Source organism: Lepidochelys kempii, chromosome 2 (assembly GCF_965140285.1).
Source record: "Lepidochelys kempii isolate rLepKem1 chromosome 2, rLepKem1.hap1, whole genome shotgun sequence".
NCBI classification, from domain to species: domain Eukaryota; kingdom Metazoa; phylum Chordata; order Testudines; family Cheloniidae; genus Lepidochelys; species Lepidochelys kempii.
Window position 1 is genome coordinate 155195552 of NC_136381.1, and position 11070 is coordinate 155206621.

The window sequence follows — 11070 nt, forward strand, 5'->3', positions numbered from 1 at the left end:
CAGGGGTGGGGAAGAGACGGGCAGTGACAGGGACAAGCTGGATGTGGGGGGTGGTCAAGCTTGGTGGGAACAGTCAGAAGGCCTGTGCCCACTACAACACACTCCCCTGTCCCCTGCACAGCCTGGCATGGAGCCCAAGATCCCTGTGTTTCATCCCGCCTCTGCTGTCCAAAGGCCAGTGAAACCCACCGGCAAATGTGTGTCTCACTCCCTCGGGCTGTCCGCACAGAGGATGACAGCCTACTGCTGCTGCACTCACGCCACTGGCGCGGGCAGTGGAGCCAGGCTGAGGAATAGCTTCCACGCTGCTCTCCAGGGGGACGCTTTCAAATCCCGCCCTATGAGCGCAACGCGGGAAGGGCGCGAAGCCCCTCTCTAGGACAGCGCGAGCCCCCTGCACAGGTAGCATTGAAGGGCTTTCAGCGCAGGCGCAATGGAGAATTGGGAGGGAGGGGAATGGGAAAGGGTTCGGCGCAAGTGCAATAGGAGAAGCTGGGGGGGAGGGGGAGGAGAGAATTGGTTCCGCGCTTGCGCAGTGAGCCTGAGGTGCCGGACTGTCCCTCTACGATTCTGGCGTCGAGGGCGGCGCCTGCGCACTGCGCGCCTGTCAGTGGCTTCCTGGGAGCTCGCAGTGCAGGTAACGAAGTGGCAGTTTTCGAGGCCAGTGTTGCTCCGCCTGGCCCCTGCCGGGAGTCGGCTGCGGGTGGGCCCGGTGGCCTGTGGGCAGGGCCGGGCTCTGGGACCGGGGAGTCTCCCACGCGGGGCCGGGCGCGGCGGGAAGCCGCCCCCGCCACAGAGCGCAGCCGGCCCGGGTGCGGGGCGGGTTGGGGGATGGGAGTGGGAGTGGGGGCGGGTGAGGCTGGCCCAGGTGTGTTTGGCGCTGGTGGGGGCGGGTGAGGCTGGGTGGGGCTGTGGTGGGTTTGGTTTGATGAGCTGTGCAGATATTGTGAGGCGCAACAGTTCTCCTTTTCCTTGTGTGTGGCGGTGTGACCCTAACTCAGGACAACCTGGGGCCCTGTGCAGGTCCCAACCACCATCAGGTCCTTTTCCTTTGTACTGTTGGGATGCAGGTGCAGTGGGATAGATCAGATAGGCCCTGTCCATGTGGTATGCTTTCAAATAGAGTTCAGGTGTCCTTGTATTATTTCTGACCTTGGAGGGCTCTGGTCTGAATTTTAGGATTTGTTATCTTTTATTTGCAGAGGCCAGTGCAGAAAAGTAGCCAGGGACTCTTTAAGCAGCCCTCTTCATTGCTCATGGCTTATGGAGTCCAAATATCACATGTGTTCAATGTGGGAAGCAGTTTTAAATGTTGCCCTGTTACTTTCCTGATGTAGTTGCTGTCCTGAAGAAGTTGTGCATTAGGAGCCTCTCCTGACGCACAGAAGAAAGAGGGGGCAGGGTGGCCCAAATTAGTCTTTACTCTTTATTCTCCTCTTAGTTGCTTACCACTCATGACAAAATCCCAATTCTCCCTTATATCTTGCAGCACTCTGCTCCCCAACTCTTCTTTTCTCTGTCCCTTGAAACATGTCAGTCTCATAATTCAGTTGTACAAACTTGTTTTAAAACAAGTATTGTAACATTAATTTAGATATCTATATTAGCTCCCTTTGTGAAAGCGCCTTGGGCACTTTACATCAGTAAAAATTATAAACAGAATATCAGAAACCTGTCATTCTCTCATTGCCCAGAACTTTGTAGTTGCAAAAAGTTCTTTCAGAATTAGTTCTTAAGTTATAGTCCAATGTTTATATTCAGCATGATTCCAGGTTAGGACTGGAGATTTCAGCCTTGGGGCTTAAGCTTCCCCTGAATGACGCATCAAGCAGATCTGAGATAAAAAGGATCAGGACCCAAGGGTCTTTTATACAGATCCAGGCCTTCTCTTGACAGATAAGAGTTCTTAGGTGAACAACAGGCAATCATGGGAACTTTGAAGGAGGTCTGTTTCCTAAGCATTACCAGTAGTTAGCTATACAAATTAACATAAGGCAATTTATCCATTAGGCTGTCTATCACAAACTTTAAAGAGGCATATAGACAAAGACATTATTTCACCCAAGTTTAATCTAAATGTTAATATTTCCTTTTGATATTTGAATCAACAGGTATAGTGACAGACGGGAACTGCCTGTTTAGATGGCTAACATTTAACAAGATATGAGTACACACTCGGGCTGTCCAGCAATTAAAAAATTACTCGCACGATTAAAAAAATTAATTGCACGATTAAACAATAATAGAATACCATTTATTTAAATATTTTGATGTTTTCTACATTTTCAAACATATTGATTTCAATTACGACACAGAGTACAAAATGTACAGTGCTCACTTTATTTTTGATTACAAATATTTGCACTGTAAAAACAAAAGAAATAATGTTTCAGTTCACCTAATACAAGTACTGTAGCGCAGTCTCTTTATCATGAAAGTTGAACTTACAAATGTAGAATTATGTACAAAAAGTAATTGCATTCAAAAATAAAACTATGTGAAACTTTAGAACCAGAAGTCCATTCAGTCTTACTTCAGCCAGTTGCTCAGACAAACAAGTTTGGTTACAATTTCTAGGAGATCATGCTGTTCACATTATGTTTACAATCTCACCTGAAAGTGAGAACAGGTGTTCGCATGGCACTGTTGTAGCCGGTGTCACAAGATATTTACGTGCCACATGTGCTAAAGATTCATGTCCGTTCATGCTTCAACCACCATTCCAGGGGACATGCATCTATGCTGATGACGGGTTCTGCTTGATAACGATCCAAAGCAGAGCAGACTGATGCATATTCATTTTCATCATCTGAGTCAGATGCCACCAGCAGAAGGTTGATTTTCTTTTTTGGTGATTCGAGTTCTGTAGTTTCTGCATTGGAGCATTGCTCTTAAGACATCTGAAAGCATTCTCCACACCTCGTCCTTCTCAGATTTTGGAAGGCACTTCAAATTCTTAAACCTTGGGTTGAGTGCTGTGTCTATACTTAGAAATTTCACATCGCGTTTTGTCATATCTTCTGTGCAAGTGTTCTTAAAACGAACATGTGCTGGGTCATCATCCAAGCCTGCTATAACATAAAATATGTGGCAGAATGCAGGTAAAACAGAACAGGAGATATACAATTCTCCCCAAAGAAGTTCAGTCACACATTTAATTAACGCATTTTTTTTTGACAAGCATCATCAGTATGGAAGCATGTTCTTTGGAACGGTGGCCGAAGCGTAAAGGGGTGAATGTTTAGCATATCTGGCACGTAAATACCTTGCAATGCCGGCTACAAACATGCCATGCAAATGTCTGTTCTCACTTGAATTTGATATTGTAAATAAGAAGCAGTCAGCAGTATCTCCCATACATGTTGTTTGTCTTAGCAATTGGCTGAACAAGAAGTAGGACTGAGTGGACTTGTAGGCTCTGAAGTTTTACATTGTTTTGTTTTTGAATGCAGTTATGCAACAACAACAAAATCTATATTTGTAAGTTACACTTTCACGATAAAGAGATTTCACTACAGTACTTGTATGAGGTGAATTGAAAAATACTATTTCTTTTATCATTTTTACAGTGCAAATATTAGTAAAAAAATAATATAAAGTAAGCACTGTACACTTTGTATTCTGTGTTGTAATAGAAATCAATGTTTGAAAATGTAGAAAAATATCCAAGAATGTTTAATAAATTTAAATTGGTATTCTATTGCTTAAGAGTGCCATTAATCACAATTAATTTTTTTATCGCGATTAACTCAAAAAAATTAATCACGTGAGTTAACTGCAATTAATCGACAGCCGTAGTACACACATACAGTTAGTGTCACCTCTAATTTCTAACAATACAGTGTAGGTTTACATTTCAAAGTTCTAGCCTTTCTACCATGAAATGGCCCTAATTACCATTTTATACTTTCTAACATGTGTCTACAGGTTGGCTCTGGTTCATTTATTCTGCAAGCTGCTTAACCCTTTCTGGCCATGCCTCACACTTTGTATAAGGTTCATTGCAATTATATAACAGCAGTGATTTGCATGATCATATTTTAATTAGCTAATATCACAGAGGGCATCACAGGATGTGTTATTGGGCGGGGGGGGGAGAGATGACTGGGTGGAAGTTCCCTACTGTTGTCTGAGTCCAATCAGAGAGTAGAGTCTCTGTGTTAATTTTCATAGTCCAACCTCTGGCCTCATTGGGGTGCAGAGGAAGACAGGGTAGTCCTTCCAGTGTCTGCTGCTGAGGTTTCTCATGGTTTTCCCAAACAGCAGCTGAGTGAAACTGACATGATTTTTGTTAGCTTGCTGCTATCTTCAGTGTTGAGTAGTAGCAGTGAACTAAATAGTCTTGTTAATTGCACTCTGAAGCTACTTAGGAAAACCATGAACAGCAGCAAAGGCACTGAAGTTGTCTGTCTACACTCTGAGAGAGTCAATACGTCACTGGTTAATAAGTTCACATTTAGAAGATTACCTTGACAGCTCTAAATCTGAAAAACTTATTTTTAACTTAATTTTATAAAGAACTTAAACTTTAAAAGCTTAGACCTTCTTACTTACCAGAATAATACCTCTTATGTGCTGCTAATAAGTGAATTTTTCAAATTCTATTAAATGATATAATAATTTACTAATAAAGCCAACAAATCCAGCATATACACTTTATTTGTGTCTGTCCAGGAGGAGATTGTCAACCATCAATGAAAATACCATCTCTATACTAAATCCACATCTGAAATTAAATTAGTAGAGACTGAAGATCAGATTGAGATGAGTCTGGAAAGCCCACAAATCCCCCTTATTAATACAGCTTGTTAAACACAGGGGTTTAGAGACGGGTGGTATTGGGACTAAGTCAAGAAATGGTTCCTTGAAGTGGGGCCTCACCAGTACCTTTTCAAAAATGGTTGACACCCTCCCTTCACAAAGGAAAGTGTCAATGATCCTCATAGATCAGGGTGGGCAAGCTAATGTCCAGCCTAAACCTCCCTTTATGCAATTTAAGCTCATTGCTTCTTGGCCTATCCTCAGAGATTAAGAAAAACAATTTGTCTTCCTTTTCCTTGTAACAACCTTTCACATACTTGAAAACTGTTATCATGTCCCTTCTCAGTCCTCTCTTTTCCAGACTAAACAAACCCAGTTTTTTCAGTCTTCCCTCATAGGCCATGTTTTCTAGACCTTTAATTATTTTTGTTACTCTTCTCTGGGCTCTCTCGAGTTTTTCCACATTTTTCCTGAAATGTGCCAAGAACTGGACACAGTACTTCAAATGAGGCCTAATCTGCTTGGAGTAGAGCAGAAGAATTCTCGTGCCTTGCTTACAACACTCCTGCTAATACATCCCATAATGATGTTTGCTTTTTTTGCAACAGTGTTAAATTGTTGACTCATATTTAGCTTGTGATCCACTATGATCCCCGGATCCCTTTCCGCAGTACTGCTTCCTAGGCCGTCATTTTCCAGTTTGTATGTGTGCAACTGACTGTTCCTTCCTAAATGGAGTACTTTGCATTTGTCCTTATTGAATTTCATCCCATTTACTTCAGACCATTTCTTCAGTTTTTCCAGATGATTTTGAATTTTAATCCTATCCTCCAAAGCACTTGCAACCCCTCCCACCTTGGTATCGTCCGCAGATTTTATAAGTGTACTCTCTGTTCAATATCTTCATCAATGATTTAGATAATGGCATAGAAACAGACCCAGAACTGATCCCTGTGGGACCCCACTCGTTATGTCCTTCCACCATGACTGTGAACCACTGGTAACTACTCTCTGGGAACGGTTTTCCAACCAGTGTTGCATCCACCTTATAATAGCTCCATCTAGGTTGCATTTCCCTAGTTTGTTTATGAAAAGGTCATGCGAGACAGTATCAAAAGCTTTACTTTACTTTCTTTACGTTAATACAACTACAATACCCATCTGCTGAAGTGAAGAAACAGATTGACAGAGCCAGAAGAGTACCCAGAAGTTACCTACTACAGGACAGGCCCAATGAAGAAAATAACAGAACTCCACTAGCCATCACCTTCAGCCCCCAACTAAAACCTCTCCAACGCATCATCAAGGATCTACAACCTATCCTGAAGGATGACCCATCACTCTCACAGATCTTGGGAGACAGGCCAGTCCTTGCTTACAGACAGCCCCCCAACCTCAGGCAAATACTCACCAGCAACTACACACCACACAACAAAAACACTAACCCAGGAACCTACCCTTGCAACAAAGCCTGTTGCCAACTGTGTCCACATATCTAGTCAGGGGACACCATCATAGGGCCTAATCACATCAGCCACACTATCAGAGGCTTGTTCACCTGCACATCTACCAATGTGATATGTGCCAGCAATGCCCCTCTGCCATGTACATTGGCCAAACTGGACAGTCTCTATGTAAAAGAATAAATGGAACAAATCAGACATCAAGAATTATAACATTCAAAAACCAGTCGGAGAACACTTCAGTCTCTTTGGTCACTCGATTACAGACCTAAAAGTGGCAATTCTTGAACAAAAAAACTTCAAAAACAGACTCCAATGAGAGACTGTTGAATTGGAATTAATTTACAAACTGGATACAATTAACTTAGGCTTGAATAAAGACTGGGAGTGGATGTGTCATTACACAAAGTAAAACTATTTCCCCTTGTTTATTCTCCCGCCCCGCCTCGTTCTTGTCAACTGCTGGAAATGGCCCACCTTGATTATCACTACAAAAGGTCCCGTTCCCGTTCCCGTTCCCGTCGTCCCGTCCCCCCCCCGCGCTTTCCTGCTGATAATAGCTCACCTTTCCTGATCACTCTTGTTAGTGTGTATGGTAACACCCATTGTTTCATGTTCTCTGTGTATATAAATCTCCCCACTGTATTTTCCACTGTATGCATCCGATGAAGTGAGCTGTAGCTCACAAAAGCTTATGCTCAAATAAATTTGTTAGTCTCTAAGGTGCCACAAGTACTCCTTTTCTTTTTGCAAAAGCTTTACTAACGTCAAGATATACCACGTCTACTGGTTTCCCCCCCCCCCCCCCATCCACAAGGCTTGTTACCCTGTCAAGCTATCAGGTTGGTTTGACACAATTTGTTTTTGACAAATCCATGCTGACTGTTACTTATCACCTTGTTATCATCTAGATGTTTGCAAATTGATAGCTTAATTATTTGCTCCATTATCTTTCCGGGTACAGAAAGAAAGCTGACTGGTTTGTAATTTCCTGGGTTATCCTTCTTTCCCTTTTTATAGATCAGCACTGTGTTTATTACATTTATGAACTTGTCACTGAAATAAGTTGCTTTTTTTAACAAAAAAACAAATTAGGTTACGTATATTGTAATGCAATTTATAAATTAGGTGTTGGTCTTTGGCGGATTTGGGAATTTACGAGATACTTAGGATGTCTCTAAACTGCATATGGGAGTGAATTTCCTAGCCCAGGTCGACAGACTCATGTTAGTAGGGGTTGTGCTAGAATACTAAAAATAGCTGTGTAGACATTGCTTTGATGTTGTAGCTCATGCTGGAACTGGGCTGGGAGGCTTACTCCCAGATGCAATGTAGACATTCATAGTGACAAAGTGTGAGAACATACGGTTTTCGGGTTTTGTTTTTCAGTGCATTTTTGTGTTTAGATGAAAGCCTTCAAAAATGTCAGACTTGACGTATATTCTTCAAATCAGTACTACATATGTGCTTATGCTTTGTCTGGAAAAAAATGTTCTGAAATAACAAAATACTTGAAGTGTCAAAGGAGTGTATTGAGTGTTTGTGATACTTTTCCCTTTAACAGAAGGATATACTGTGTTTTTTCCTTGAATAGATTGTGTGTTCGAATATGGGAAGGGGAAGTGGATAAGAAGTGGGAGGATATTAATACCCAGATGAAAACTGGTAGGATGAAGTTAAGACTGAGGGTACATATCAGTAATTTAGGATAAAATACATTACAGGAATATTGTAATTATTAAAAAAAAAAAACTTAGAATCCCAGGGAATTCAGAGTTAAGGTTAAACTTAAAAGAAGTCCAAAGATGTTAAAGTGTGAAAATGCAATTTAGGTTCCCAAACAAGCTTAACTTTTCCCCATCGCAATAGAATAATCGTATAATTATGCTTAAAGTATTTGTGGTGTTGACTAAACTTATTTTTAAAAGACACATTGAATTTTTTCTCTCCCCCCTCCCTATGAGAAATCCTACAAAAATTGCTCTATATCAAAGTGGCTTCTATTATTTCCAGTGGGACAGAAGCCACAGGTTACCCTCAGTTGAGATGCCCTCTTTCAAATTAGCTCCTTCCTCCCATTTTTCTCAATAGAGGTGAAGCCAGCCTACTTTCAAGGAAGATGCTCTCTACCTCTTAACAGTATTGGGAGCTACCAACATGGTGAGGTGCTGGTGAATGGTGGCATTGGCCTTCTTTGTTTGCTGCTAGTAAAATGACAGACATTTTGAAAAGTGCTTTTTTTTGGTGGAATTATCTGAAGAAGAAGATTGTTGTTCAGTAAGGCTGGTGTATAAACTTTTCCCTTCTGAATGATAAAGGCAAAAATGACCATTAATCTTAAATCTTCAAATGTACCCTCTGCACAAGATTTCACTGAATTTTAAAAACATGGGAAATTTGAAGAGAGAGCCCTCCATGATTTGCATCACTGGGTGCTAGATCAGAGGAGTCCTTGTAGTCCTCCAAGCACAAGAATAGCTGTTTTATATGGCTCTTGCATGGAGAATTCCTCCTTATATGCCTCTCATTCCCCCTTAGCATCCACTCTAGGTGCATAATCTGAATCCTGATTTGCAAAAGGAAAATATTAGGTTTGCAATAAAATTGTTGACAAACTTAATTAGAGCAATTTGTATAGCAGTGTTTTAAGGAAGAACTATTAACCAAAGGAAATGCTTAAAGTAGAGCGATACAATAAAATTGCTTAATTTTTTAAAATATTTTGCTGTGTCTTACTGGTGTTTATAATAGTGATGTTATTTGTTACACTCTTGTTGCCAAAATTGGCTTTCTCTTTAAGTAATACATTGGAACTTTTTATTCAGAAGTGATAAGTAACTATCAAATTGAAATAGATTTTTCTAAACATTTTATGCTTTTCATCCAGGCCTGTTAAATTATGAAGGCTTTTGCATTTTGAGACACTGCTCAACAATGGAGGAAACAGACAGGGAAGCAGTTGCAACAGCTGTACAAAGAGTAGCTGGAATGCTTCAGCGACCTGACCAATTGGATAAAGTGGAGCAGTACCGCAGGAGGGAAGCTCGTAAGAAAGCCTCAGTGGAAGCTCGACTAAAGGTATGAAACTAATAGAGCTGAGCATCAACAAAGTGCATAACAAAACAGAAATATTTACTTTGTGTTCAGATTGTTCTAAGTCGTGGAGTTTAGTCTTTGCTCAGTACAATCAGTATGCCAAAGAACAATTGTACAATATGTGCTAAATTTTGCATGAATGAAAGCTGTATATTGATTGTAACTTCATAATTCATTGTGCTTCTAGATAATCACTCAAATACCCTGAATACCCTCAGATCCTACAACTGCTACCGTTCCGCACTAGGCACCCTCTATTCCTTATGCATTTTAATACCTAAGCAAACAAGGTTCTGTTATAATAATTGGCAATTAATGTTTCAATAAAACTTGAAGATTGCTTCTCAAAAAAGATCCATTCTAAAAATGTAGCCACTGATTTTACTTAGGTTTATAGAGGATCCCTGCAGATTCTAAAGTGTGTAGTATATATGATTCAGGGAGGGAAAGGCACCTGTGTCCTGTCTGAAGGCTGGGAAAATCCTTTTCCTGTTTGCCTTTATTTAAATGTTTAGATGTGTGAATTTGTTGAATTCTTATTAAATTTAAATTATTTTAAGCAACAATAATTTGCAATATGCATCTGAATATCTCTTAGTGCCAGTAGGCTCTTAAATGAGGAGTATTATTCTCCCTGTATCTGCAGAAGGCTGGGGTAGAAGGTTTTTTCAAGGAAATGAGAGTGGAACTTCATAACTTTGTTCCCCTTTCCTGAAGATCCAGTACCCTAATGATCAAAGGAGGGGAACTGACAAGAATTTCTTATCTCAGTTTTAATAATCCAGCTAAGGGAGGGTTCACAGTTATGAAAATGGAAATGAAAGTTAAGTGGCAATTCTGATAGATGAGGTAGTAAAAGACCTGGTATCTATCTGTAGCTGTATTGGGTCTGCAGTGATGACAGAAAAATATGGTATTATAATTAAGAACTGCATATTTGACTTGGACGACACATAGGGCGCAGATATTTAAGAATAACACTTGCAGTTCATTTGTTCTGAGGATCTCAAAATGCCTTAAAAACATCTAATTAATTTAGCCTCACAATACCTCTTTGAGGATACAGAAGTATTCAGGGCTCCCACTTGGTTCTAGAGCTTACATCGTGAGATTGCCAATAACTTCTATAACTCTGAAGGCTTTTTGTCATGTTCAGGGTGCTGGTTTGCATGTCATGTTCAACTAAACCACTAATACCTCAGTTCCGCCAGAATACTTCAGGTCAGTTCTTTTCTGACTGAGGTAAGCAACAGAGCTTCCACTGACCTGTAGTGGCTTTTGACATATCTTTTGAAGTCTCTTCCAGTTTCCAGACCTGCTGTTTTCTTTTCTGATTACCCTGTTCCATCTTGGTCATTCTTCGTTTTTAAAAATTACTTTATTTCGTGGTCTGACTTCCATCAACCCACTGTATTATGCTAACCCACTGTACTGGACACGCTTCGATGCATCCCAGCTGATCTTAAATGTTGTCCCACGCTGGAGACCTAATTGAAGAGTTTTTGCTTGATAGGTGCAGCTGACTGTTCTAGAACTGTGAGCCACTGTTACTGTCCCCCTGCCTTTACAAAAGTGAGAGCTTTGCTGCTGCTAAGCTATGTTGGCTTCCTGTCACACCAGCCTGTCTGCCATGCCAGCAAACTCTTCAAGACTCTACCAGTCTAAACCTTGCCTTGCAGGTCAGTGAACCCCAATTCCCGAGTTCCCCGGAGATTGTCCCCCCTAGAGTGTCCAGTCCTGCTCACTGGAC

At 41.1% G+C, this 11070-nt stretch overlaps 1 protein-coding gene across 1 annotated transcript in view; it reads left to right on the plus strand.

The window, feature by feature from the left end:
• Positions 1-534: 534 nt before the first annotated feature.
• EXOC3 (exocyst complex component 3) overlaps positions 535-11070 on the plus strand; it is a 35860-nt gene continuing 25324 nt past the window's right edge. The window contains exons 1-2 of the mRNA XM_073332495.1: positions 535-637; positions 9112-9302. Coding sequence (XP_073188596.1) covers positions 9159-9302 — 144 coding nt within the window. The 5' untranslated portion in view covers positions 535-637; positions 9112-9158. The remainder of the gene's footprint in view (positions 638-9111; positions 9303-11070) is intronic.